The following is a 22,886-nucleotide window of genomic DNA, read 5'->3' as shown; positions in this document are numbered from 1 at the left end:
GCTTCCGCGGGGTGACGGACTCGTGGAGGTTTGCGTCCGTCCCTCACTGGAGCAGTTTGTTGCGGGTCGATTCATGTTTCTTCAGACATCCTGAAGTTTTTGCACCCAGTGTGTGCTCAATGTGTTGAACTCGATAATGTTCCCACAAGCCCCGCCCACCTGCAAACAAGGAACTGGATGCATGTTCAGCGCAAAGCTCGCCCTGAGGAGTTGTGGTCTCACGTTTTAAGTGCTACGGAGACACACGAAGACCACAGTGAACTTTTGACCGTGAGATTTGTTTCCGTGAAAGGTTTCGCTGTACAAGTCGACGGCAATTTTGAAAATGAGGTCGCAGCGGTGTTGCTACAGTAACGCCGGTTTTGAGAAGGTACTTTGTAGAAAATTGGCTGATGACAAAAGCGAGTAGAGTTAATGAGAGTAGAGCCGGTACCATCAGTGGAGAGGGAACAGAACCTGAACGACTTTAACTGGGACCATTTTTCGGTCCAATCTTTCTCAGAAGACGGTGTGCTGAGGTTAAGGACGAAATATGTCACTGCAGAAGAGGTGACTGGGAGGAACTTACCTGCGCTGCACTGAGGAGATGAGTTCGATAAATTGAAACCACCTCTCTGTGTTGCCTCTCAGCATCCTTATCGAGCAGAAGGGAGGGAAAAAGACACGAAAGTGATGTGGTGCAGGTACTGAATTCTAATACATCACTATAAATCCTATTAAATATTAGGATGAGAACAGAAGCCATCTTTTGTTTGATTAGGGTTAGGGTTAACTGCAGTTTCGAGTCTTGATGTTTGCAGGCAAAGATTCAACTGCAGCAATGGAGAGGCTGGATTCTTATTTTCACATTCGCAATGTGATCACCATCATAAATCAGTCACATCATGTAGTATTTGTATTTTTTTTTATTCTATGCTCCATCTGCCTGATCAGCCATAATATGTACCACATAACACGTTTGTTCCTCCGGTCTTTGACCACCGTGAGGAGATTCAGGATAGTGAAGCCTGAATGTTGCCAACTCGGCGCATGATATACCGCAGTGTAAAAATGCATGGAGATTAAAAACGTAATCATTACAACGAATGCGGCTGTGCAGTGAACCGAGCTGAATATAAAGCCGACGGTGCATATATTTGATCATTTTCTGCGGTACATGTTTCAGTGTGTAATGCGTGCCCACTCACAGCCAGCTGCTGCTGTAGGCTCTTGATCTGGGCTTGGAGTGTGTCGATGTGCTGCGTCTGTCTCTTATTGGGCGCGTTGCTTGTGTACGCCAGCTGGGACAGACCGTTCAGGGCCTGCTTCAATCGCTCGACGTCTGTCAGCAGCTCCGTGATCTGACACGCACGCAAAGATACACGCACATATCAGCATCGGTGCCCGTTTGTATTATTTTAGCAGCCGCGGAACGCAAACCGGAAAAAGGATTTTATCCATTTAAACGAACGTTTGAAGAAAAAAAAAAAAAAATCTACAAAACACACGATGCAGATTTTCTTTCGCTGGAGTCAAAAGAGACACAAATTCTTTTCAGTGTTGGATCATCGCATTACGCATCTATAGCGGTCACATCTAACTATATTGAAACACAAATATTACCTGTGTCAAAAGTAGCTTAAATAATAAAACCACCCGTTAATAATTTGATTACGATGTGAAACTTTTTTACCTTCTTGTCTTTGGCTTCGGTCTGCTGGGCTGACGTCTGAATCCTCCTCTGGAGATCACAGATGGTGCTGAGCGACTCGTCATACCTCTCTTTCAGCTCCCTGATTTCCCTCTCGATGGCCCGTCCCTTCTCCTGGACCGCCTCCATCTCTGTCCCGGCCCTGCTCTCTGCCTCTCTCGCTCTCGTTGCCTCCTGGCGAGCCTGCTCGCGCTCCTCTGCTGAGCTCAGGAGCTTGCTGCTCAGATCGGCAGCCTCCTCCTCCAGCTGCTGCTTCTCCTTCTTCAGCTGGCTCATTTGGTCTTCCTTGTAGCGGATCTCCTCGAGGGCCTGCGTGGCCTGAAGGAGCTCGGATTGCAGGGCGGACACGTCTTCGGCCCTCTGAGCGTTGTTCTCCTCCTCCTCGCGGAGAGCCACTTGAAGCTTTTTGACTTCAGCCTCCAGGACTTCTTTGGCCTCGGCGTGTTGTTGCAGCAGAGACGCCTGATCCCCGCGGCGTTCCTGGAGTTCGTTCTGGAAGGCACAAACCCTCTGGGCTTCCTCCTGCTGGGCCTCTCTCGCTTTCTTGCAGTCGGCCTGGGCTTGCTGCATGGCATCATGGAGGGCTTTAAGCTCCGTGTCATATGTTGCTATCCGAGTCAGCTCCGATTTAAGACGCTCCTGGAGGTTCTGGATCTGAGTGTTGCTGAGGGCGTTCTGGTCTTGAAGTTCAGCTCTCTGAAACGTGACCTCCTCGTGCTGCTGCTCCAAGTTGACCAACTTCTGGGTCACTTCCTCATATTTAGCCTTGAGCTCTCCCTCCTCTTCTTTGTGCTTCTCACTGGTGACCAGAGCAGTGTCAAGTCTCTGTTGAACAGAATCGATCTCCACTTTTAGTTTCTCTTTCTCCTGTTTGTTGCTCTCTCTGGCCGACTTTTCTTTATTATACTTTTCTTCCATTTCCAACAGCTTCACCGTCAGTTCCTTCACCTGGGCGCTGTAGGAGGTTTCTTTCTCCTCAGCCGCTGTCAGTGGGACAAACTTGGACTGAATAGCCTCCTGTATGGTATCTAGTTCTTTCCTCTGGGCCTCCAGTTCCTGAGTGAGCTTGACTGTCTCCTCCTGAGCTAAAACATACTTTGCTGACGCTTCGTTTGCTCTACTCTCCGCCTCCACCACGGCAGCATTCAACTTGTCTGTAACAGTTTTGTGGTCTTTTACACTCAAATAATCTTTTTTCATCTCCAACAGAACTTTTTCCAAGTTTTCTTGCAACTTTTCATTTCCTTCTTTCACATTCTTCAATTCTTCACCACTTTCTTTTTCCTTGGTCTCCAATTTCAACATCTCAGCTTTAACGCTTTCTAAAGTGGAGCTCAGCTCCATCTTCACTTGCTCGTGCTGCTGTCTGGGAACATACTGTCCCTCCAAGCTCTGCTTCAGAGTCTGGCTCTGCGCCGTCAGCTGCACACACTCTTTATCTCCGTCTTCGCATCTCTTCTGCAACAGTTCAAGTTTCTTCACCAGCTCAACGTTCTGAGACCTCAGAGTTTCCATTTCACTGTGGTGTCTCTCCGTGGCACTGCTGATATTCTCCTGCAGTGTGGCCCTGTCGGACTGAAGCTGCTGGACTTGTGCTTCCGCTTTTCCGTGACATTCACCGGCTTCCACCAGTTTGTCCTCGAGCTCCTCCAGAGCCGTCACCATGTTCTTCCGGACAGCCTCGTGGTCGTTAATGAGGATAAAGTCGATCTCAATTCTGCTGTTGAGCTCATCCAGCTGCTCTCGTAGTAAATCTCGCTCCTCCTCACTCTCCTCCACCTCATGAATTAGAGCCTGGCTTTTGGCAGTCACATCCACCAGCTTCCTTTTCAGTGAAGCATTCTGCTCTTCGAGAGCTGCCCGTATCCTCTGTTGTTCTTCAGACATTGCTCCCGATGCTCCCCGAGACGACGGACTGTCGAGCTTTCGATGCAGCTCCGCCACCTCCTCCAGCACGCGATCATAATCTTCCCTCAGCTCAGCGATCTGCCGTTCCTTTTCATCGACTGCATTGGTCAGCAGGTTTTTCATGTTGTCAAACTTCTCAGCCGGTACCGTGTTGCCATGTTTGGTCTGGGCCTCTTTCAACTGGGTTTCCATTTCTAAGAGGGTTTCTGCAAGTTCATCTCTTTCTGCGTTCAGAGCTCCCATCTCTTGGTTCAGCCGTTCTGTCTCCGTTGCTAGCTGGTTCTCGCTGATCTTGTACTCCTCCAGGGCTTTCTCGCTCTGTTTGAGGCGGTTACGAACGCGACCCACTTCGGCGGAAGCACCTTCATACTTGGCCTTGACATCCTGAAGCTGAGCACGCAGTTCTTCTGTCGCCTGGCCTCCTAAGTGTTCTTTGACAGCCACCACATGGGCCTGCAACTGTTTGACTTTACACTCAGAATCCAGCATTCTCGTCTGGACGTCCCCCAAGGCGTCCTCGAGCTCTTGAACCTGCTGGTCAGCCTGTTTCTGGATGGACTCTCGGCTCTGAACCAGTTCTTGGCACTCTCGGTTTTTGCGGTTCAGGGCAGATTGAAGGTGTGCCGTCTCCTCCTCCGCTGCCTGCTGTCTTCTCTTTACTGCCTCAAGTTCAAGTCGGAGTGCATCCAGTTGATCGGAGAGGTCCCAGCCGGCTGTGGCCAGACTCTTCTCCGGAGGTCTGGACAGCGAACGTGACATGGGGGGATTCTGGGGCTTCTGCAGAGAAAGAGGAAAAACATATTGGTACAGAATTATAACAATTAGTCCTCTTTTTTTGAGAGTACAGAATATTTGTGCTTTGTATTCACTAATGGTTCTGTAAGGTCATATTTTGATTGATTTGTATTTCTTCGCAAAATATGTATTCCTTCTTAAACATGATGGAGTGAATGAGTTCTCTTTTACTGAGTGCCAGAAAGAAAACCAAAAAGGTTCTGATTACTATTTTAGTATTAGTTTATAGTTAGTTTTAATGAAAAAAAAAAAAAAAAAAATTCGGTAAACACATCATTGTTACCTCAGACTTCTTAGATACAAACTACAAACACTGTATTTTGAACATCATATGAAACTGGTCCACAGGAAAAACAAAAACAAAGAAAACACATACGTGGTCGGATTCCAGGCTGTGAGCTTGTTTGACCAAGATGTTTTCTTTACCTGCAAAACAACAGCACACATGTTGTTACTATGGTTTCAACTTTTTCTTTATGATCCAAAAACACAGAAAGAAGCTAACCTTTGATAACAGACTGGCCAGAGTACTCCCCCTGCAAAAACATATAGAAATACAGATGTATCACAAACAGTTCAACTGACATTTAAAAGACATAAAATAATCATTCTAACACTTTACAGAAAGTTTTAAGAAACACAGATTTTTTCCAAAACCATGCTGTAATGTTCACCATGTTTCAAAGTAGACACACTTAATTTATTAGCTACACCTGAATGTACATGTTAAAGTGGAAAGAACTTTGAAGTGAAACTACGACTCCAAAAAAATGATCTTAAATGTATTAATTTGCCTGAGCGTTATAACCTCGGAGCAGAAATCAAATATGTAAAAAATGTCACTGACCAAAGTGCTCCGGAGCTGGACCTTGACCGTCTCCGGGCCTCGAGCTCCATCCTCTCTTTCTTTGGTGCTCAATAACACCTTCAGATGCTCCTTCTGATTCATTCGAGAGAAAAGGAATGAATGAGTCAAACAACAACAGGATACAGTCAAATGAATGAGTGACTGATTGAATGATGGCAAATACAGCGGGGGTCTGGGTTCACTTCCAAAATCAGTTTACAGTCCGTATTTCATCAAAAATGAATACGTACACTTTAATTGAATCGATACAAAACACATTTAGGTCTTATACAAATCACTATTGTTACAGATTCGAGACATGCTCAGAAAATGCCCGCCACAAACCATCTGACGAGGACTTCTCAAACTCTATACATCTCACACATAATGTGATCTGTTCTGGTTTCTTTTGGATATCAGCTAGCTGCTAATTTATTCAGTGTTTTATGGTTTGTTGTTTTGTCACTGTTGTTTCAAGTTCATTCAAGTTTCAGTGTTAATCTCCTCAAGTTAGTTAAAGGCAAAAGACAACTTGGCATCTGCAGCCTGAATGGAAGAGGAGTTCTCACTTTTTTGAACACGAAACAAAATGTAATACTTTCAGTAGCAGTTTCTTTACATGAAGGTGCAGCTTCACAGCAATTTTGATAAATCATGAAGAGAAGAGCCTTAGGCATTAAAATCTGCCTCCCAGATATTACTGCTCACATCACTTCACAAGCAGCAACTTTACCTCATTCATAAAACAAACAAAAGCACACATTGTACATGCACAACACAGAAGAAGAAATCTGTGGGGATTTTGGGGCTTTTCATTTCTTTCAACAGGACCAAGACAGTGAAGCTAACTTTTTTTCTTTTAGATTTGTTCTGTAAAATTATAACATTTTTAAATGCTGTTGAACTCAAGTGAATATGATCAGTGAATACATGGACTTTGAAGGTATGTCATCCAGTTTAGACTGTCTGTACCTTTACACGTTAAAAAAAAAAAAAAAAAAAAAAAAAAAAAAAATTCCCCTCGGGGATTAATAAGGTAAATACCTACCTACCTACCTACCTAATAAAACACCAAGATCAACCTTATACACCTTTTGTAGTCTTTTATTTGCTCTTATATTTAGAAATGAGGTGTTCTAACCTCAGACTGTTTCCACACTGCACTCATGATGGCTGCCTTTATGTTTTGTTTTCTTTTTGAGTATATTTATTGCTGCATGTTTCCAGTTTAAGATTCTTCAAATCAAATGTATAGATGAAAGCATGTCCGAGGGATAATTTCGGTTTCATACCTCTTTTTCAGTGTCTTCAACGGCCATTTGTTCCTGCAGATGAAAAAGGATTACATTTCCAGTCAATTCAGGGATTAATAATAGACCACGCATCAATAAAGTTCATTTAATTAAATTCACTCATTCTCCTGTTGATGAGACTTGTTCTGGCAGCTTACAGTAAGGAACCTATTAAGATCACTGAATATAACATCTCAAACTAAGTCAACAATCTTTGACATGAGCGATCAGGATTAAAAGCTTTTTCTGAGAGGAACTCCTGTGGTTGGAAAATGATTTTACATTTATGAATCCCTTATTAGCAGAACCTGGCACTGTGATATAAAGCTATTACAGTGCAACTTTACTTTGATTTTATGAATACACTTTCTATATTATATTATATAACATAAGAATAATATGATATCATGTATAATATTCACCTAAACCCTGAGATCTATTAACATGTGCACTGAATAAAAGGACTCGGATGCTTGGTGTGTTTATTGTGCTGTTGAGTAGACTGACCTGTGTGAGCTGTTGCTGCAGCATGTTGACCTTATCAACCAGAGCTTTCTGCTCCTGCTGGTACTTCCTCAGACTTTCCTGAAGGGTCTCATTCTGCCTCTCCAGATCCTACAAACACACACATAACCATAAAAACTTCAACCTATCAAAATAAAACTGCTAAATGCATCAGTACTTCATAAATTATGTCTGTCTTGGTGATTTATTTCAACCTTGAACACGAGGAATTGAAGCAAACAGACTGTAATGTTGTCAAAGTTGTTCATTTGTATTAGAGAAGCAAAGTGAATGTATGTCTGTGCAGCAAAAGGAAGCTGAAGTTATACAGCACTTACATATATGATGATCTGATCCCTTCTGTTAGCCTCAGCAGCCTCTGATCTCTCCACCGAATGCTGAGGAGACAAGATGCAACATTACATTAGGCATTGAACGCGTGAAACAACTGTCACTTGTTATCACTAGATGGCAGTCATGTGCAACTGAGCAGCAGTGTCGAGACTGAACCATGAAAAGGCTGCACAGAGTCAAAGAAAAGGATTTGAAATGAGGAAACATTGAAAGAAAACACAGGAAAAGAGGATGTTTTTCAACACTTATTTTCTGAACTCTGTAAAATAACTTTTCTGACAGAAATGATTCAGAGTTCATGTCAACGAGTGCTTTAAGACGCAAGCAGCTCTGACCTTTGTTTGTCCCTTTGCTAAAAATGACAAAGTGACTACACGGATGTTATTCTATTGTATTCCATAATGCTACATGTACACACGAAGGTCTTCTAAAACATGTCAACTAGTATGCAGAATAACAGATGCTCTTCATTACACTGATGAGGTTTAATGGATGATGTGAGCCAGTCGACTGAACGCTGCTGCTCACCTGTCGCTTCCACTGTTCTATCTTTGCAACTTCTTTGTCTGTAACAAAATGATAAAACAGCAAATTGAGATTAATTTTTCCTCCTATTTGATATGAAGATTTGATAAAAACAGGTGTGTTTACAGAACAGTGTTCACTGATAACAAGTTCAAAGGAAACGAAGGACAAGTCATGGTTGCCATTAATGGCCGTGTTAATTATGCTCTCTTGAATTTATTCCAAACAAATGGCTACAAGATTCTTTGATGTTCTGCCCTCTGACCTCTGGTGGCTTTGTCCAGGTAAGTTTTGACCATCGCAACGAGCTCCGGGTTCTTGCTTTGGCGAGCGTAATGAAATGCGTCATGCCCCAAGCCGTCAACCGCCTTCACATCAACACCACCCTTCAGCAGCACCTCCACTGCATCCTTACAGCCGTACTCACAGCCCAGAATCAGCACTGTCCTGAAGGAGTCCACAAAGACAGCAAGAGCAAGAGAACAAACAAGCTTTGTAACCATTGAGTCATTGATTATGAGGCTGTTAAAAAACATGTAAATAAACAACAACAATTCAACATGTGTTTCGTTTAACTATCTCTGAATAATTCATTGCTGTCGTAGATGAGCTGTGGTGATTATTTTGTCCTGATTTTCTTATCGTATCGAGTTGTTTTTGCATTTTAAAGGATTGTTTTTGCTTTGTGATACAAATGCAGCCGAGAAACCATTTTAAATAAGTCAGGCAAAACTTGTATTAAATAGTAATGTAAGACAGCGTCAGGCACTCCTTTGTTTTTCCTCGATTCATAACCTATTTATTCAAAAAGAGTTGCTGATTCTCATGAGGCTGGAAAAGCTTACAAAACCACCTCTAAAGAGTTTGGACTACAACAATCCAGTCAGACAGATTGTGTATAAATGGTAGAAATTCCCAGCCACTGTTACTCTCCCCAGGAGAGTTGACAAACAAAGATCACTTTGAGTTAATATTCTGCGAGGTCATAATGGAAACCAGGCTGCCTTCTAAGCAACTGAAGACCTCTTTCACATTGGATAAAGTTCATGTTCATTAATCGACCATCAGCAGAACACTGAAGAACAAAGGTTTGCAGGGTTGCAAGAGAAAGTCCACTGCTCTCAAAAAACAACATTTCTGCCTGTCTTCGCTAAAGATCACAAGGACGAGCCAGAGGACTGCTGGAAAAACGTTTTTTGGACAGATGAGAACAAAGCAGAACTTTTTGGTTTAAATAAGAAGTGTTACTGCCTTCACATTGCGCTTACTGCATCCCCTCTCTCCCCCTTGCCCCATAAAGTCTGAACTTTTGCACTATGGATGCGTATTTGCACTATGTTGTACATATATATATATATATATATATATATATATATATATATATATATATATATATATACTGGTTATTGTCTGTTTTTATTGTAACATATTTATACTTTTCTTGTTTCATCTTCATATTTTGCACAACATGGGACTGTGAGAAACAATACATCAATCTCTCCGTATGTCTTGTACATCTGGCGAATTGACAATAAAATTGACTTTGACTTCCAGTGAAAGAATCTGATCGGATCTGTGAAACATGGAGAATGGCAATGTAAGATTTGAGACAGAATTACCGTGTCGAAATTCATGCAAGTAAGTGTACTACATGTAAGTTTACAAACATGTAGGTGCACTAACAGTAGTACACGAATTGAAACACAGCCCAGGACTTCAGCACAGCAGGCATACACACTGATGTATGAAGATTTCATATTTGAAAGCAGATATACAAATGTATTAAATGTATCATGACATCTTTTAAATTATGTGTTGGTTTTTTTTACATTTTCAACTTTTACTTGTATCGATGTGCTGCCTTACCCTGGCTTTGGTAAAAGGTTTGTTCAATCCCCCGTTGCCAGGTATGTTGCTGAAATTCATTTCTGATAAATGTTTGTAGCTAGCACTGTATATACAACATTTAGCTGGACTATCACAAGAACTGTCACTGCAATAGTCACCTGGCCTATTTCTTAACCTGACAGGAGCTGCCATTTGTGAACAACCTGGATTTTCAATTATCAAAAAAAAACTATGCCTGCCAATGCTGTCAAAGACAAACACTATGAGGACTGCTGTCTCTCACTTGTTTTGTTTGTCCCGGACGGTGATATCGGCCCCTCGCTCCAGCAGCAGCTGACAAATGCGTGGATGACACATCTGGGTTGCAAGCACCAGAGGTGTCCTGCCATCCTGAAAAAAAAAAAAACATGCACACATAAATACACACAAACACATTAAAAAAAAAAAAAATTAAAAAAAAATCATAGTTGTCACACAATACAGATGTATGCAGTGAAATTCAAAGCATCAATGCGTCTCTCACCTGAAAGGCTCAGCCGAATGCAGAAAGCATTTATTCATGTGGTAGGAGTTCATATTAGGTGAAGAATGCTGTGCTCTTCTAACTGACTATACATGCAGTTAATGATTTCCATTAGCAGGGTGACATGATTTTAGGAGCAAGCAGACAAATCTGCTCTTCTACAATGACTACTGAACACGAGGGGGAAAAAAATGGCTTTGGCTATTTCAACACTGTGTGAAATGAAATGGAATATCAATTCTCACAAAATCACTGGCATTCACAGAAGCCCCGCTGTCACAGAGAAGTTTCACGCTGGAGGAGCAGCCTGCCATGACTGTGGAGAAAGAGAGTCGAGACAACTGCGATCATTTCATGCTATTTACCACCAAGAAACACGAGCACATCCACTGAAGTAGAATACAGTCAGTGGCAGTAGAGTAGAGTGCTATCAGTTGTAGTAGATTACAGTAGAATCATAACCAGATTACATTAGAACACAGTCAGTTTTAGTGTGTACTAAGCATGATATTACAATACAGTCGAGTCAACACTAGAGTAGAGTAAAGTGGAGTTGAGTCTTACCAGCATCATGTAGAGCGGTTCTTCCTTGTAGGTCCACATTTCCAAATGGACAGTTGTGCTGTTAAATAACCAACACAACGTGGTGAATTTTAACAATTGATTTTATTAGTGCAAAAATATCTCCGGATTCCTGTGGTCTGAAATATATCAAGAAAATCAATACTTGTATTTTGAAAAGATGTATTATGAAAATAAAATTGAAAATATGGAACAATGAACCCTAATCTGTCCTGAAAAAACTGATTCAGAGAAACCACATCACACGTCTACTAATATGGATCAGTCTTCATGTAGTAGAATATCACAGCACTGTGCCATCAAAACTGAAGGGCCTCAATCGTAGTTGTGGTGGTCCAGGAAAATAATGAAATTACTGGATATAGATTTTGTTTAGTTACTCCTAATAGTGGTGGTTGACTATCTGCATTACAGTCTATGTTACAAACTCAACAACAGTCTCATTAAAATCTTTAAAATATCCAACCCTGTTCCTCCCTCACTGTATATACAGGAAACGCAAGAAGTATATTTAAATTATTTCAGCCAAAAAAAGAACTGATAAAATACTGTTGACTTTTGTCAGATCTCCATACGTCTTTATTAAGATAAGAGTATCAATAAGCCTCGGCACCGATAAGAGGTGCGTTGCCGCCCACCACCACAAGTAAATTCTCAACCTACGGCAAACACCGATGGTGTGACAAAAACAAAATGTTGACAATTATTCCGAAACAAAAACTCAAAGTCAATCTACACCTGAATGTCAGTAATTATTAAGAAAAATTGCTTTCAATATGTTTCAATATTGTTGTTGTGAAAGAAAATGTCATCAAAAACATAATTTACAACCAGTGGTTAGTAGGGGAACCTGAGAGGCAACAGCAGGCAGGTCATACTAGGATAAGTGGCGCTGTGCTGATATGCTCGTGACATCTCTACACACTCAGTCAGCTGGTTGGACACCAGCGGCTGTACCACTGTGGTGATGAGGGCCTGCTATGAAAGCCTTGAGGACTCAATGCTAACAGGGGGCCTGATGTTGCTGGGTAAGCTTGCCAGCAAAGCTCTGTGCCCCCACTAAAAAAACCCAACTCTCTCCAGCAACAGGGGCCAAAAATGAGCTGCACACTCAAATGACACAGCGAAGAGGAGGGGAAGGGGCGGTGGAGGGGGGGTGTTAGAGCAGCAACGGGAGCTGACGGTAGAGCACGGGTGGGGATGGGGGGGGGGGGATATCCTATACCTTGAGGGTTGGGGCTGACGGAGGGAGATAGTGGAGGTGGTGGGTGTTGGCGTCCAACTGCTATGTCTGGTGTGATGACGGCACTAAGAATGGACGGCAGGTTTGCAGGAGGGTCGGCTTTTTCAACGCCGCTGACAACCCCCTGCCAACAGCCGCGACCTCCATTAGATCATTGCCATGAGAGAGATGGGGCGGGGGCGCACTACAACACTGTGAGAGCACAATGTCGCAGAGAAAGCCTCCTCATCGTAAACACATAAATCCTCCAGTGGGGGCACAGTGGCTCCACGGGGCCCGCTGTCGACCGATTATTGCCACAGCTGTTTGCCAATAATTATTTAAGGGGCAGAAAGGGAAGCTGCTCCACGAAACAGAAATACAGGAGTGTGTAGATACACAACACACCAACATGAGCAGCAAAAAAACTCACTGAGCACCAAATAAGAGACGTGCACTTTACCTGCAGGAGTTTCTGCACACACAGAGAGTGTCCGTTCCTTGAAGCAAGATGAAGAGCGTTTTTACCTGAAAACGATAAATGCAGCCATTAGGGAATGAACTACATTCATATTTACCCCATATGTATTTTTAGAGCCACGTTACACTGTGCAATTATCCCCGTGGCGGATGTACGACTCGACGTGCATCTTAAAGTTTACTGGATTTACATATAATGGGTTATAATCCTAACGAGTCTATTGTTGAGTTGCAGCTTGTTATAAATTATGTTGTATTATATGAATAGAGTCTGTACAGTTGCATCATATAACCAAGGAAAACCGTAATACCACACTTTATAGAATACAGTATGTATTACTCTCCCAGTTTTTAATAATAAATTCCATTACAGTCCTGTCACTACAACGTGACAGTAATATTTCTGAAACTAAACTTGCTAGTCATTAATTGATCTCTTCAGCTACTTCTTCATCTTTTTATGGCTGCCTGACTTTTGAATTGTCGTTAAATAACTTAATTTTATTCATGTATAACATTTTATTTAACCAATATATTATCCATTAGTTAGTCATGCAATTCTTATGAAGAACCTGCAGTACGGTAGCCTGACATGGATGACATGAAAATGAAAACATTGAGCTAAAAATACAAGAAATTGACACCAAATTAGACCTAGAAGACTGTTCATTAGTGCAACAACAGCTTCTTGTTTCTATATCTTGAATAGTTTCTTTAAATTGTTTATGAATAACTGCCTTGTCTGATTTCACATATAATTATACATGCAGTCTTAATGAAGAAAATGAAGATATTTGCAGCTGAGCAGTAGTAAAGTGATACAAACAGACGACTCATGAGGCCAGTTTTATGCTTCACACATACTCAGCTCCATCATTAAAACAGGAAATGTGGCACAGAGCACCTTAGCTGAAAATGTGACGAGGTGGAAATGTCATCTACTGTGTGTGAGCCCAAGCTGCACAGTCTGGTTTATCTTTCATCATCAGACAAAACCAAAACACAAACTCTTTGAAAAGACTTCATAGGTTGTCACAGTCATAATGAAACACTTGTGGCCTGTGGTGTTGTTGAATTGTATGATAACGACTACTTTCTTCTTTTGAATTTTGGAGTAAGTCTAATTGATCTCATGGATGTGGCCAAAATATTAAAAGCAAACTACGAATGCAGCTCCAGTTGCTGCTTTTATCCAACCTGAACTCACCAGTGGCATCGCTTGCAGTGATATCAACATTGTGTCCCAGGATGAGGTTCAGACAGTCCAGGTGTCCTCGTGTTGCAGCCAAATGAAACCTGGAAAACAACGAGATGGAGACAAAAATCAAGACGGGACCGACTGACAGAGCACGAGACAGATGGATATGGCAAAGAGTAGACGCCGCAGAGTTGAAAAGGGCAAGTGAAAAAGTGATCGGGTGTAAAGAGAAGCGGGGCGAGGCTGAAACTTAAGGACAAGAGAGGGACTGCAAACGGACGCCTGGCTCCGTGCAATCAGCAAGATCAGCATTCTCGAAGCAAATAACAAGAGTTTCTAAAGACTCCATGACAACAAGCTACACGAACATCACCGTCCTACTGTATCAGGTTCACTGTAAATGTGAGCACTATCAAATGATAAAACATGACTGGTACAGCACTTTTTTTTTGTTTCTGTGTGGCCCTTTTGTCAGTGAAGGCACCACATCTGGTCATATTCAAACTGAGGAAATATTACATTGATACTGACAAGTGTTCAAGTTTAAAAAATAATCTTATTACTATGACATTTGTGCTTCTGTGTCACGTCATAATTTTCATAATGTAACAGAAGAAGAAGAAAAATGATTACAAACTCGCCTCATTACTGACCTCAATATTCTTAGAGCACTCTTGAACTTTCAGCAGCTGAATTTGTACTAACTCAACTTTTAATGTGGACTGGAAGTCTTTAAAATGCTCCGAAAAAAATCTAATTGGAACGTCTATATTTTCATGAAAATTGAGCAGACTTCATTTCCTAATTAGGATCCTGTGACTCGATTGAAAGCTCCACAACAGATCCCAGATGAAAGTTGAAATGTGATCGTTTTGCAAGTTTTCTTTTATTAATGGTTAATTGCCACAAAGTCCACATGTTCTCTTGTTAATTTTCTGCCTAGTTAGCAGTTTCCCACGGCGTGCGTTTGCCAACATGTCTTTAATCATCCCTTTAGGCTAGAAACATTCCCGATCCACTTCTCTGACTTAACCTGCAGCAGCACTGCCACGAGTAGCCACGAAGCTCAGCAAAGCACTGGTGTGTAAACTAATCTCAGTCTGTCACACATTAAGCCACATGAACCTGTTTAAACACTAACCCCGAGGTATCTGCCAAGGAGACAGCTAGGCTGTCACCTCAACACTGGCGCGGGTATTAAAAGCCGTGTTGATGGCCGGGAGATGCTGGTTCTTCTGGGGAGCAGTGGAGGGTTCTGACTTCTCGGGGGTAAACAGCAGACGGGAAGCAGACCAGAACTATCCGAGTTAAGGGGATATAAGTGATGTGTTCCAAGTTCATGAGACACAGCATTTATCTCAAGGAGCTAAGGAGTTGCTCAAGGAATGTTTCTGAACAGAGTCGAAGATGTATAATTGCAAACTTGAACTGAGGTTGTGCATTTCCTCATGATAATGACGAAGCAGTAATGATGAGTCGCCTGACAGCGCGGGGAACCAACAACAACCGCAGTGTTTAAGACTGAAAATCAAACACTTTTTAGATTTAAAATCACAGAAATAATCCCCAGAAAATAGTTAACCGAGGTGAGCACAACTAAAACGGCTTAAAAAGAAAACTGCTATACCAAGAACACAGCAAATTGTCTCACATTGAGTCACCCGAACCAAATGGGCTAAACTGGCCTTAGTAGGCGACTCCCCAGCTCGACTCCCGGCTGCACGTCATTCTCTTCTCTTCCCCCACATCTTTTCTGATCAAATAAAGGAAAGAAATGTCAAAAATTCATCTTAAAATATGTTTGACGTTGACCAAACACAAAGAATTGTCTCCATGAAGACATACACGTCTTAATATTCTGGAGACCTCAGTAAAATGGTGAGATGAATTTTGGGAGACTAATGGGTCTGACTTTAGGAGAGCACATTCAGCAATGTCATTTCATCTTCACACCTGCTCCTCGGGCAGCTTTCAGGTTGACAGTATACAGGATATGGCTGCTATTTTTAAAAGAGGGGAAAGGAAAGAGTAAACCAGAGCGTATACGCTGGTAGCTGAACCATATATGATACGGTGTGTCTCTTGAGGGCACAACAGTCAAAACACCGTGGCGGCAATGCTTCAAATACTTCTTTGTTCAGACACTGATTTGTGTTTATGCCGCCTGACAGCTTGACTAAAGTGTGCAGTGTTTTCGCCCAGCCTCACACTTTACATATAAACTGGCTTCTATGTATAACTTGAAAAGTCCAAATACATGTTCGTCCTAATTCTTTCTAACCAACATTAATCCGTCACCATATGATTGCGGTACCGTTTTCAGAAAATACGCTTTTTTTATGAATCAACTGATCGTCACATTAAAACCAAACGTCAGCAACGTTAATGTGTCATATTAAAGCTGTTGAAGTGCTGAATGTTTCAGTATTGTGTTTTGAACTCCTTTACCCCAGAGAGGATAAAAATATACTGCTGCAGCTTTCATAAAACATACACACCTCCATAATTCATTTCAAAAGGTCATACAGATCTTTCGCATTGATTGTTTTTCTACAAAACAGGAAGTGATTGAGTTAGTGCTGCCCACCGGCACACAAACGTATCAGTATACCACCAGCTTGAAAGGATTAGTTGAGGCATGCTGATAGACTTATTGGTAGCATATACAGCATTACCAATCTTAAGTGTGATTCAAGTCTTTGATTTTTGTGGTTAGGAAACACATAAAGACTGAAAGTATGTTTTGAGTGTCATAAATGAAGTCCACCTAACTATTAATAGAATTTTATTTGAATTAAAAAAATAAAACCCACAGTCGGTTCTCAATCTTTCATAAGATTAGGCTCAGCATCATGCAGATCAGCCGTGAAATGCCCATCTTGCTATTGTTAGTTTTAATAGACACTGGAGCACAAAATTAATAACTGCTAGTTCTGACAAACAACGGGCACGCAGCAGTGTCTTTACTTAGTGCCAGTTTCATGCTGCAGGGCCAAGCGAGGGGCAGTCTCGAGGGGTGTGCCGTCATGTGGTCTTCTCTTGCTGCCGTCAGCTGGCTATCACAACTGCCCACAATGAGCAGGAGTGATGGGTGGGCTTAGCTCGCTGGGATCCAGCTTAATGCCATGGCAGAGATGTAAACTGTTTACTCAGCTGGAAGCCGTGATAAAACAGTTAGCGCTAAATTCATTAGCTGAACACAACGAGGCCAATCCAGGGCACACTAAATGATATAGCGAGGGTAACAGTTTGTAATTTGTTTCCCCACAGAGGTCCATGATTACAAGGAATCGCCGTTCGACATTCCTGTGTTGGCTTCTGCAAAGACCAGAATGCCATAGACACATGCTGTCTGTGTGTGGCCCGCTGAACTATAAGCAGACTTGCTGAGTAGCGATTGTGGTTCCCTTTTGTTTTGGGTAGGATCGGCAAAAAGCACCTCTTTTCCTAAATATTCAGTCGGGTTGATATTGTTACCTAGTTCTCGTCTGTCTGGCCTGCAGCGGAACACCAAATGATGTGCATGACTGTGTTTGGGTAAAACAACCTCTGCGGTCTGTCACTGCAAAATTGGCAGCCCCGGTTCTGGATTTAGTTCTGACAAATTCTATCACCTTATTATGAGACCAGGCATTTATCAGGTTGTGTGTATAATTCTGTTTATTCACATGCATGCATGTACACAATCATTGGTCTATGTGATGGAGCCACAAGAGAATTTCACACACTGCTGAAAATACTCTGCAACTTTGCTTCTGGGATCTGGCGCTCCATAGTTTTATGGTTTAACAAAGTTAGCGCAGGCTAGAGATCGGTGACTTCCTCATATATCTGGGATTAAACTGAGGGCGCCGGGTCTCCCAAAATGATGGTGTTGGAATCTGGTTAAATTTAGGAAGAAAACAAAGTACCTGCTTTTTTAAACAGCTTACTACATTGTTTTCTAAGCCCGGGCCATTATGATCATTAATAGGGCCACAATAAAGGTCTGTGTGAGATACCTGAAACATCTGCACCCTTCATGCTACATCAATTCCCTGTACATATTTCAGTTAGACTGACCTATTTTTCCCCACACCTTCCATTTCTAGCCATCCTATCTTTCTGTTTAACGTCTTCTACAAATGAAATCCATCCAGCTGTTTGAAATGCTAAAACATCCCTAAAAATCCTACCATATAAAACACAGTCCTTCAAAATGTCAACTGATCCTGATAATGGCCTGCGGATGGGACTAAATGTATTACTACTTGCGAGCACCACAGTGGATCTGATCTGAATTTGCAGGGAGTCATTTCCTGTAGGGGACTACATAAACAGCCTCCGGCCAATGTGGTCAAGCCTTCAGTGGCCGAGAACATTCTTTACACTGACTCCCACACTGACCTCCAGTGAGATGGACACCGAAAGGGACGTTTTTCAGATATAAAAATGGAGATGATTCGAGATGATTATGCAGCTGCAATGCCTTTCGTTTGCAGAAAAGCTGGATCGAAGGTTTTTTTTTTTGAGGATCATACAGAGATATTTGGCATTGATATCGTAAAAGGAGGTAATAGGTAAAACTATTTTCAAGTAAAAGTGAGCTAATTATAATGGAATTCCCACTTAAAGGTGCTTTATCTTGGATACGGGATCAGGAATGTCATGTGGTGGTGAGAATTCCTAATGCTAAGCTTTTTTAGATTTACAAATATTCAAAGAGACATGCTGGGATCGTAACAATCAAGAGAAAACCGACATAAGTATATGTCAGCATATTTTGTACTAAAGTACATACTGGTACATGTTTAAGTCAGTGTATTACAGTTAAGGTCTTACCTGTTTGGCATGTTGTGGAAATTCACGTGCTTGACTCCATTATGTCAACATACTGGGCATGGACACGTGTGTGTGTGTGTGTGTGTGTGTGTGTGTGTGTGTGTGTGTGTGTGTCTGTTTACTCACGCAGAGCGTCCTTCCACGTCGAGCTTGGTGGGGATGATGCCTTTCTTGCTGAGAACACCGGCCACCTTGTCCACCTCGCCTCGTTCCACCGCTTTCATCAGCCGGTCATCATACTTGTTCCAGTCTGTGTTCTGGTAATAAGGATAGTGGGCCATCAGACACACGGTACGTTTGACAGTTTTGCCCAAACAAAAGGGTCAAATTCATAAGTATGCACTTAGTTTAACAGTAGAGTAATACCTATATTTGTTTTTTAGTTCTTTTAGCTGGCTAACAAATGCAACCGAGACAAAATGCACGTGAAGCACAGAGTCCATTTCTGACACAACTATGACAACACACACAATGGTAGTGTCATTTTTCAGTTTCTACTACAATAATAGACGAGAATAGCAGTTAAAGCAGAACGTGCCAAGAATGTCCTGTGCTGCAGTTTCACTAAGTCCCCCCATGAGTGATGGCTACAAAGCATGGGAACAGAGTACTCTGCAGGCTTCTGACAGGCACGTTTAAGGCTGGTGCTTTATACTCGAGGTCAAAATGGAGTGAACACAAGCACAAATTATAACCTTTAACTGTGATTCAAACACAAGCAATTTGCATGGACGCTACAACAATGAACTGAAATGCAATAATAAAAGAATTAGTAATACCACATATATATGGTTTTGACAACATGTACAATACACAGTAGCTGTGAAACAATTCATGTTTCACCAAACTGATGCATCAGTAATAACTGTTGCGATCCCTCAGGGAGAATTCCTTCACATTAACTCTTTGTTAAAGCACAGCTTCAACTTTCTCGATTAAATCATGAGTGTAGAGGAAACAGTAACCATGAAAATAGCATTAGGTGACAAAGTTAAATCACTGACAATGAATACCTACAAAGTGCATGGAAGTGCATTTCAGCCAGCGGCTCATCTTGGGTGAGTGGAGCTGGTCCTTGCACCGTGCTACTGAAAAAGTTGCCACTGTTCCGGTTTACAAAGGCAAAAAAAGGAGAGAAAAAAAGTATATAAAAAAAAAAATCCTCCGTCTCTCAGTGCACTCAACCAGTGAGTGCAACAAAAAAATGGATGAGAAGACAAAGGGTGAGAGTCTAAACTACAATGGAGGTCCTCTTTTGGAAGGATCAACCTCGGGAGTCTGCCTGACTTGAGGCAGAGAAGTTCATTTGGCAGGATTTTCTAAGCATTCCTTTGTTGCTCATGAGCTCTGCCTGCAAGTTCATCACTGCACAGCAGCTTGGTTGATTGTTAAAGGGAGGAGAAGGAGGAGTATGAGAGGAGAAAGGAATGGAGGTGGAGAAGCAGTAGGGCCAGCCCTGCCAGCCCCGGGACCTGCCCTGGCCGGCAACTGCAACTCCTCCTCTGGGGGGAAAGTCAGCTCAGCCTGGCTGCCTCTCGCCTCTCCCAAGTGTCCTTCCCTCTATTTTCGTCTTTATCCTTCAATCTTCTGCTTGAATCAGTCTTATTTTGTTCTGATCCTCTTCCTCGTGTTTTAGGATTGTCTGCAAAAGCTGCAAGCTTACTAAAGGCCTTCTCTCTTTGATTCTTCCCTCCTCTATCAGTGGTCTCCAGCTTCTTCACCCCACCAAATGGCAAGGTCAGTCAGGCTCAGTGGGGTAAATATGTGAGCTCTCCCAGGTTTAAAATATCACCCCCTCCCTGGTAAACAGCAGCAGTGCAGACAGCCCTGTAGACTGGTTACCTCTTTATTTTTTGACCCTCCAACCTTTCTGTAGTGACTGATAGGAAGACGGGGGCTAAGAATACATTCTGGACATGCCTGCACCATGAGTAATGGCTTTAGCGTCTATCACCACTGCCAGCATGAAACAAGGCCAGCCAAAAAGACCTTGCTTACATTGCCGCCCCCCCACCATGCTCCCTGCTTCCATCTGAAAATATTAATGTCAGGGGGGGGATTATGGTTTGCACATTTGAAGTGGTCTTGGCACTGACCCTCAAAAGGACACTACTGGGCCAAAAGCTGCTGTTAACCCGTCCATGTAGAGAGGGAAGTGTGGCTCCAGAGCCCCCTGATCCGTGCCGCACGGTAGCAAGGTTAGATGTCAGCCTTTTTACAACCAACTGTCTGAGACTGCAGCCCCACCAAAAACTACAACTCTGCCTCTTCACTGAAAATCACAGCTACATGGTTCACACTACCAGAAGCGCAACGTTCACTTTCACTGGGTAAAAACATCACAGGAGAAAAGGTCCCGAGCCAGCAAGAAGAAGAAGAAGACCCGTTTAATTTACACACTGCATCAGCTCCTTGTGGGCTCGTGTTACTGCCCGCTGCCAGACTGGCGTTAACAGAGCAACACTGATATCCACAAACATGCAAAAAGACCCTCTCCACATGACATGTCATGTCATATGAAGAAGTAGGTGTCAACTTACGAAAGCTGCTCACCCTAGCATGGAGACAAAGGCGCCAAAATGGCACCTAGCCATTGCATACATCGGTCACGTAAATATCTCACATGGGTGTGATGGTGTGTGTGTGTATTTGTTTGGGAATCTGTTTATGTACTAGTTAATAATAGGGCTGTTAGCAAGCAAGAGTTGCCACTGCAGTAGACAGTCTTTTTCAAAGAGAGATGGTCGATACTGACACAATCAAATATGATAGGTTTTAAAATATAGCATCATAAACATATATAAAAGGTATACTATTGTTTGTGCCATCATAACATAAAGTGTTTGGTCTAACCCATGTGTGGGTGATGTGGTTGCTGAGGAAAGTTTCTAGACATGATTTTCTTTCTTTTTTTTTTTTTTTACTCAAAGCAGTCAAATGACTGAAACTTGAATTGCTTTCCTGTCCTGCATCCTTTAAGTTCAGTAAAGACGATGACAATAACAGATGACGATATCTAGTTACATATCATGATGTCAATGTGATGTCAAAATATCTCCCTGCTTGGCTTTTATGTACTGGAACCGGACGCAGCTGAACTGATGACAACAAATTTAGGCACAAATTCAAGCTTTAACATTCAATCGGAGGTACGTGTAGGGCTAAAAGGTGCTGGGAAAAATAATGTTGATATTCAAAAAATTTTAGCGGACTATGAAGATTGGGATTTTTTTTTTGTTGTTGTTAAAAGTTTTACCAAAACAAACTACAGCTTTAATGGTTTGCAGCTTAAATTGTCCATGTTTTTTGAAGTACTTTTTTTTTTTTTTTTTACCATTGTCAAAGTTAGATGCAAAAAAAATCTACATTGGATGTTTTTTTGCATGTTGTAATCCATTATGTGACTGGTCATCTGATTCCTCACAGAATCAGTGCGCATGTAGGATTCCCGAACGTTGTCAACAGTAAGACACAAACTAATAGTCTGCTCTTAAAAGCTCTTTTTTTAATTTCCACTGAACACAATGTACAACTAAATCTGGTATTCAAGTGGAAGTATTGATAATGATGCTTGATGAAAAGTAAAGGCAGCACCAAGGTCATCATAGGTCATTCTGAGCAGAACATAAATTCGTATGCCAAAGTTCAAGGTAATCCATCCAATAGTTGCCCTAATATTTCAGTCAAAACCTCGTTGTGATCTGGGTTCATCTACTGGTCACCATTGAATATCAGGACCAAATTACATGGCAATCCATTGTCATTAATATTCAAAACTAATGTTTGAAAACCATGGCAATGGAGGAAATAACCGTTTAATTCTTGCTATCTCAAGGGCTGTGATGAGCCTACAAATATTAGAGTTTATAATTTGTTGAATTTGAGAAGAAACGCTGGCACTGAGAGATGAAAAGAACACAAACAGGCTTGGAGCAGCCAGCTTCTCAATCAATGTGTCAAACATAAATACATTGCGTTGTTGATGCCAAAAAATATCCCACTCCAGTTGTGTCTGACTGAAACAAACACATTACCTAAAGCTTCTATTTTAACACACTGACCGAGGGGACACAACATCATCTGACACTGGATAAAGCAGGCTTGGCCTCTACCTGTCTACACAGATTATTCTGGGTGTCTGGTAATACTTCAGTTAGAGACTCTTGTCATTTTCAGTTCAGATTTTCCATCAGTTTCTACAAGCCGTAACTCTTTTCACACCTCAGTTTCCTGCCCGTCTCAGGCCCTGGCCAGACTAATGGGTCTCTAATGTCCTCACGGATGAACTCATCAGCAG

The 22,886-nt window shown here is 42.0% G+C and overlaps 1 protein-coding gene across 2 annotated transcripts in view; it reads right to left on the bottom strand.

The window, feature by feature from the left end:
• Positions 1-22,886, bottom strand: part of uacab (uveal autoantigen with coiled-coil domains and ankyrin repeats b) — a 44,525-nt gene that overhangs the window by 3,695 nt on the left and 17,944 nt on the right. The window contains exons 2-18 of one of the 2 annotated variants that reach the window (XM_069174409.1): positions 18,716-18,846; positions 13,778-13,866; positions 12,554-12,618; positions 10,851-10,908; positions 10,532-10,602; positions 10,047-10,153; positions 8,181-8,362; positions 7,919-7,956; positions 7,375-7,434; positions 7,040-7,147; positions 6,533-6,565; positions 5,241-5,333; positions 4,899-4,929; positions 4,770-4,819; positions 1,673-4,375; positions 1,188-1,340; positions 569-634 (exon numbers count right to left, since the gene is read on the bottom strand). In XM_069174409.1, coding sequence (XP_069030510.1) covers positions 569-634; positions 1,188-1,340; positions 1,673-4,375; positions 4,770-4,819; positions 4,899-4,929; positions 5,241-5,333; positions 6,533-6,565; positions 7,040-7,147; positions 7,375-7,434; positions 7,919-7,956; positions 8,181-8,362; positions 10,047-10,153; positions 10,532-10,602; positions 10,851-10,908; positions 12,554-12,618; positions 13,778-13,866; positions 18,716-18,846 — 4,038 coding nt within the window. The remainder of the gene's footprint in view (positions 1-568; positions 635-1,187; positions 1,341-1,672; positions 4,376-4,769; positions 4,820-4,898; positions 4,930-5,240; positions 5,334-6,532; positions 6,566-7,039; positions 7,148-7,374; positions 7,435-7,918; positions 7,957-8,180; positions 8,363-10,046; positions 10,154-10,531; positions 10,603-10,850; positions 10,909-12,553; positions 12,619-13,777; positions 13,867-18,715; positions 18,847-22,886) is intronic. The other variant, XM_069174410.1, reaches the window with a different exon arrangement.

Source organism: Embiotoca jacksoni, unplaced genomic scaffold (genome assembly GCF_022577435.1).
Source record: "Embiotoca jacksoni isolate LCO1_2020_lvr unplaced genomic scaffold, fEmbJac1.0.p SCAF_6, whole genome shotgun sequence".
NCBI lineage: Eukaryota > Metazoa > Chordata > Actinopteri > Embiotocidae > Embiotoca > Embiotoca jacksoni.
This window is presented reverse-complemented; position numbering and strand designations above follow the sequence as displayed.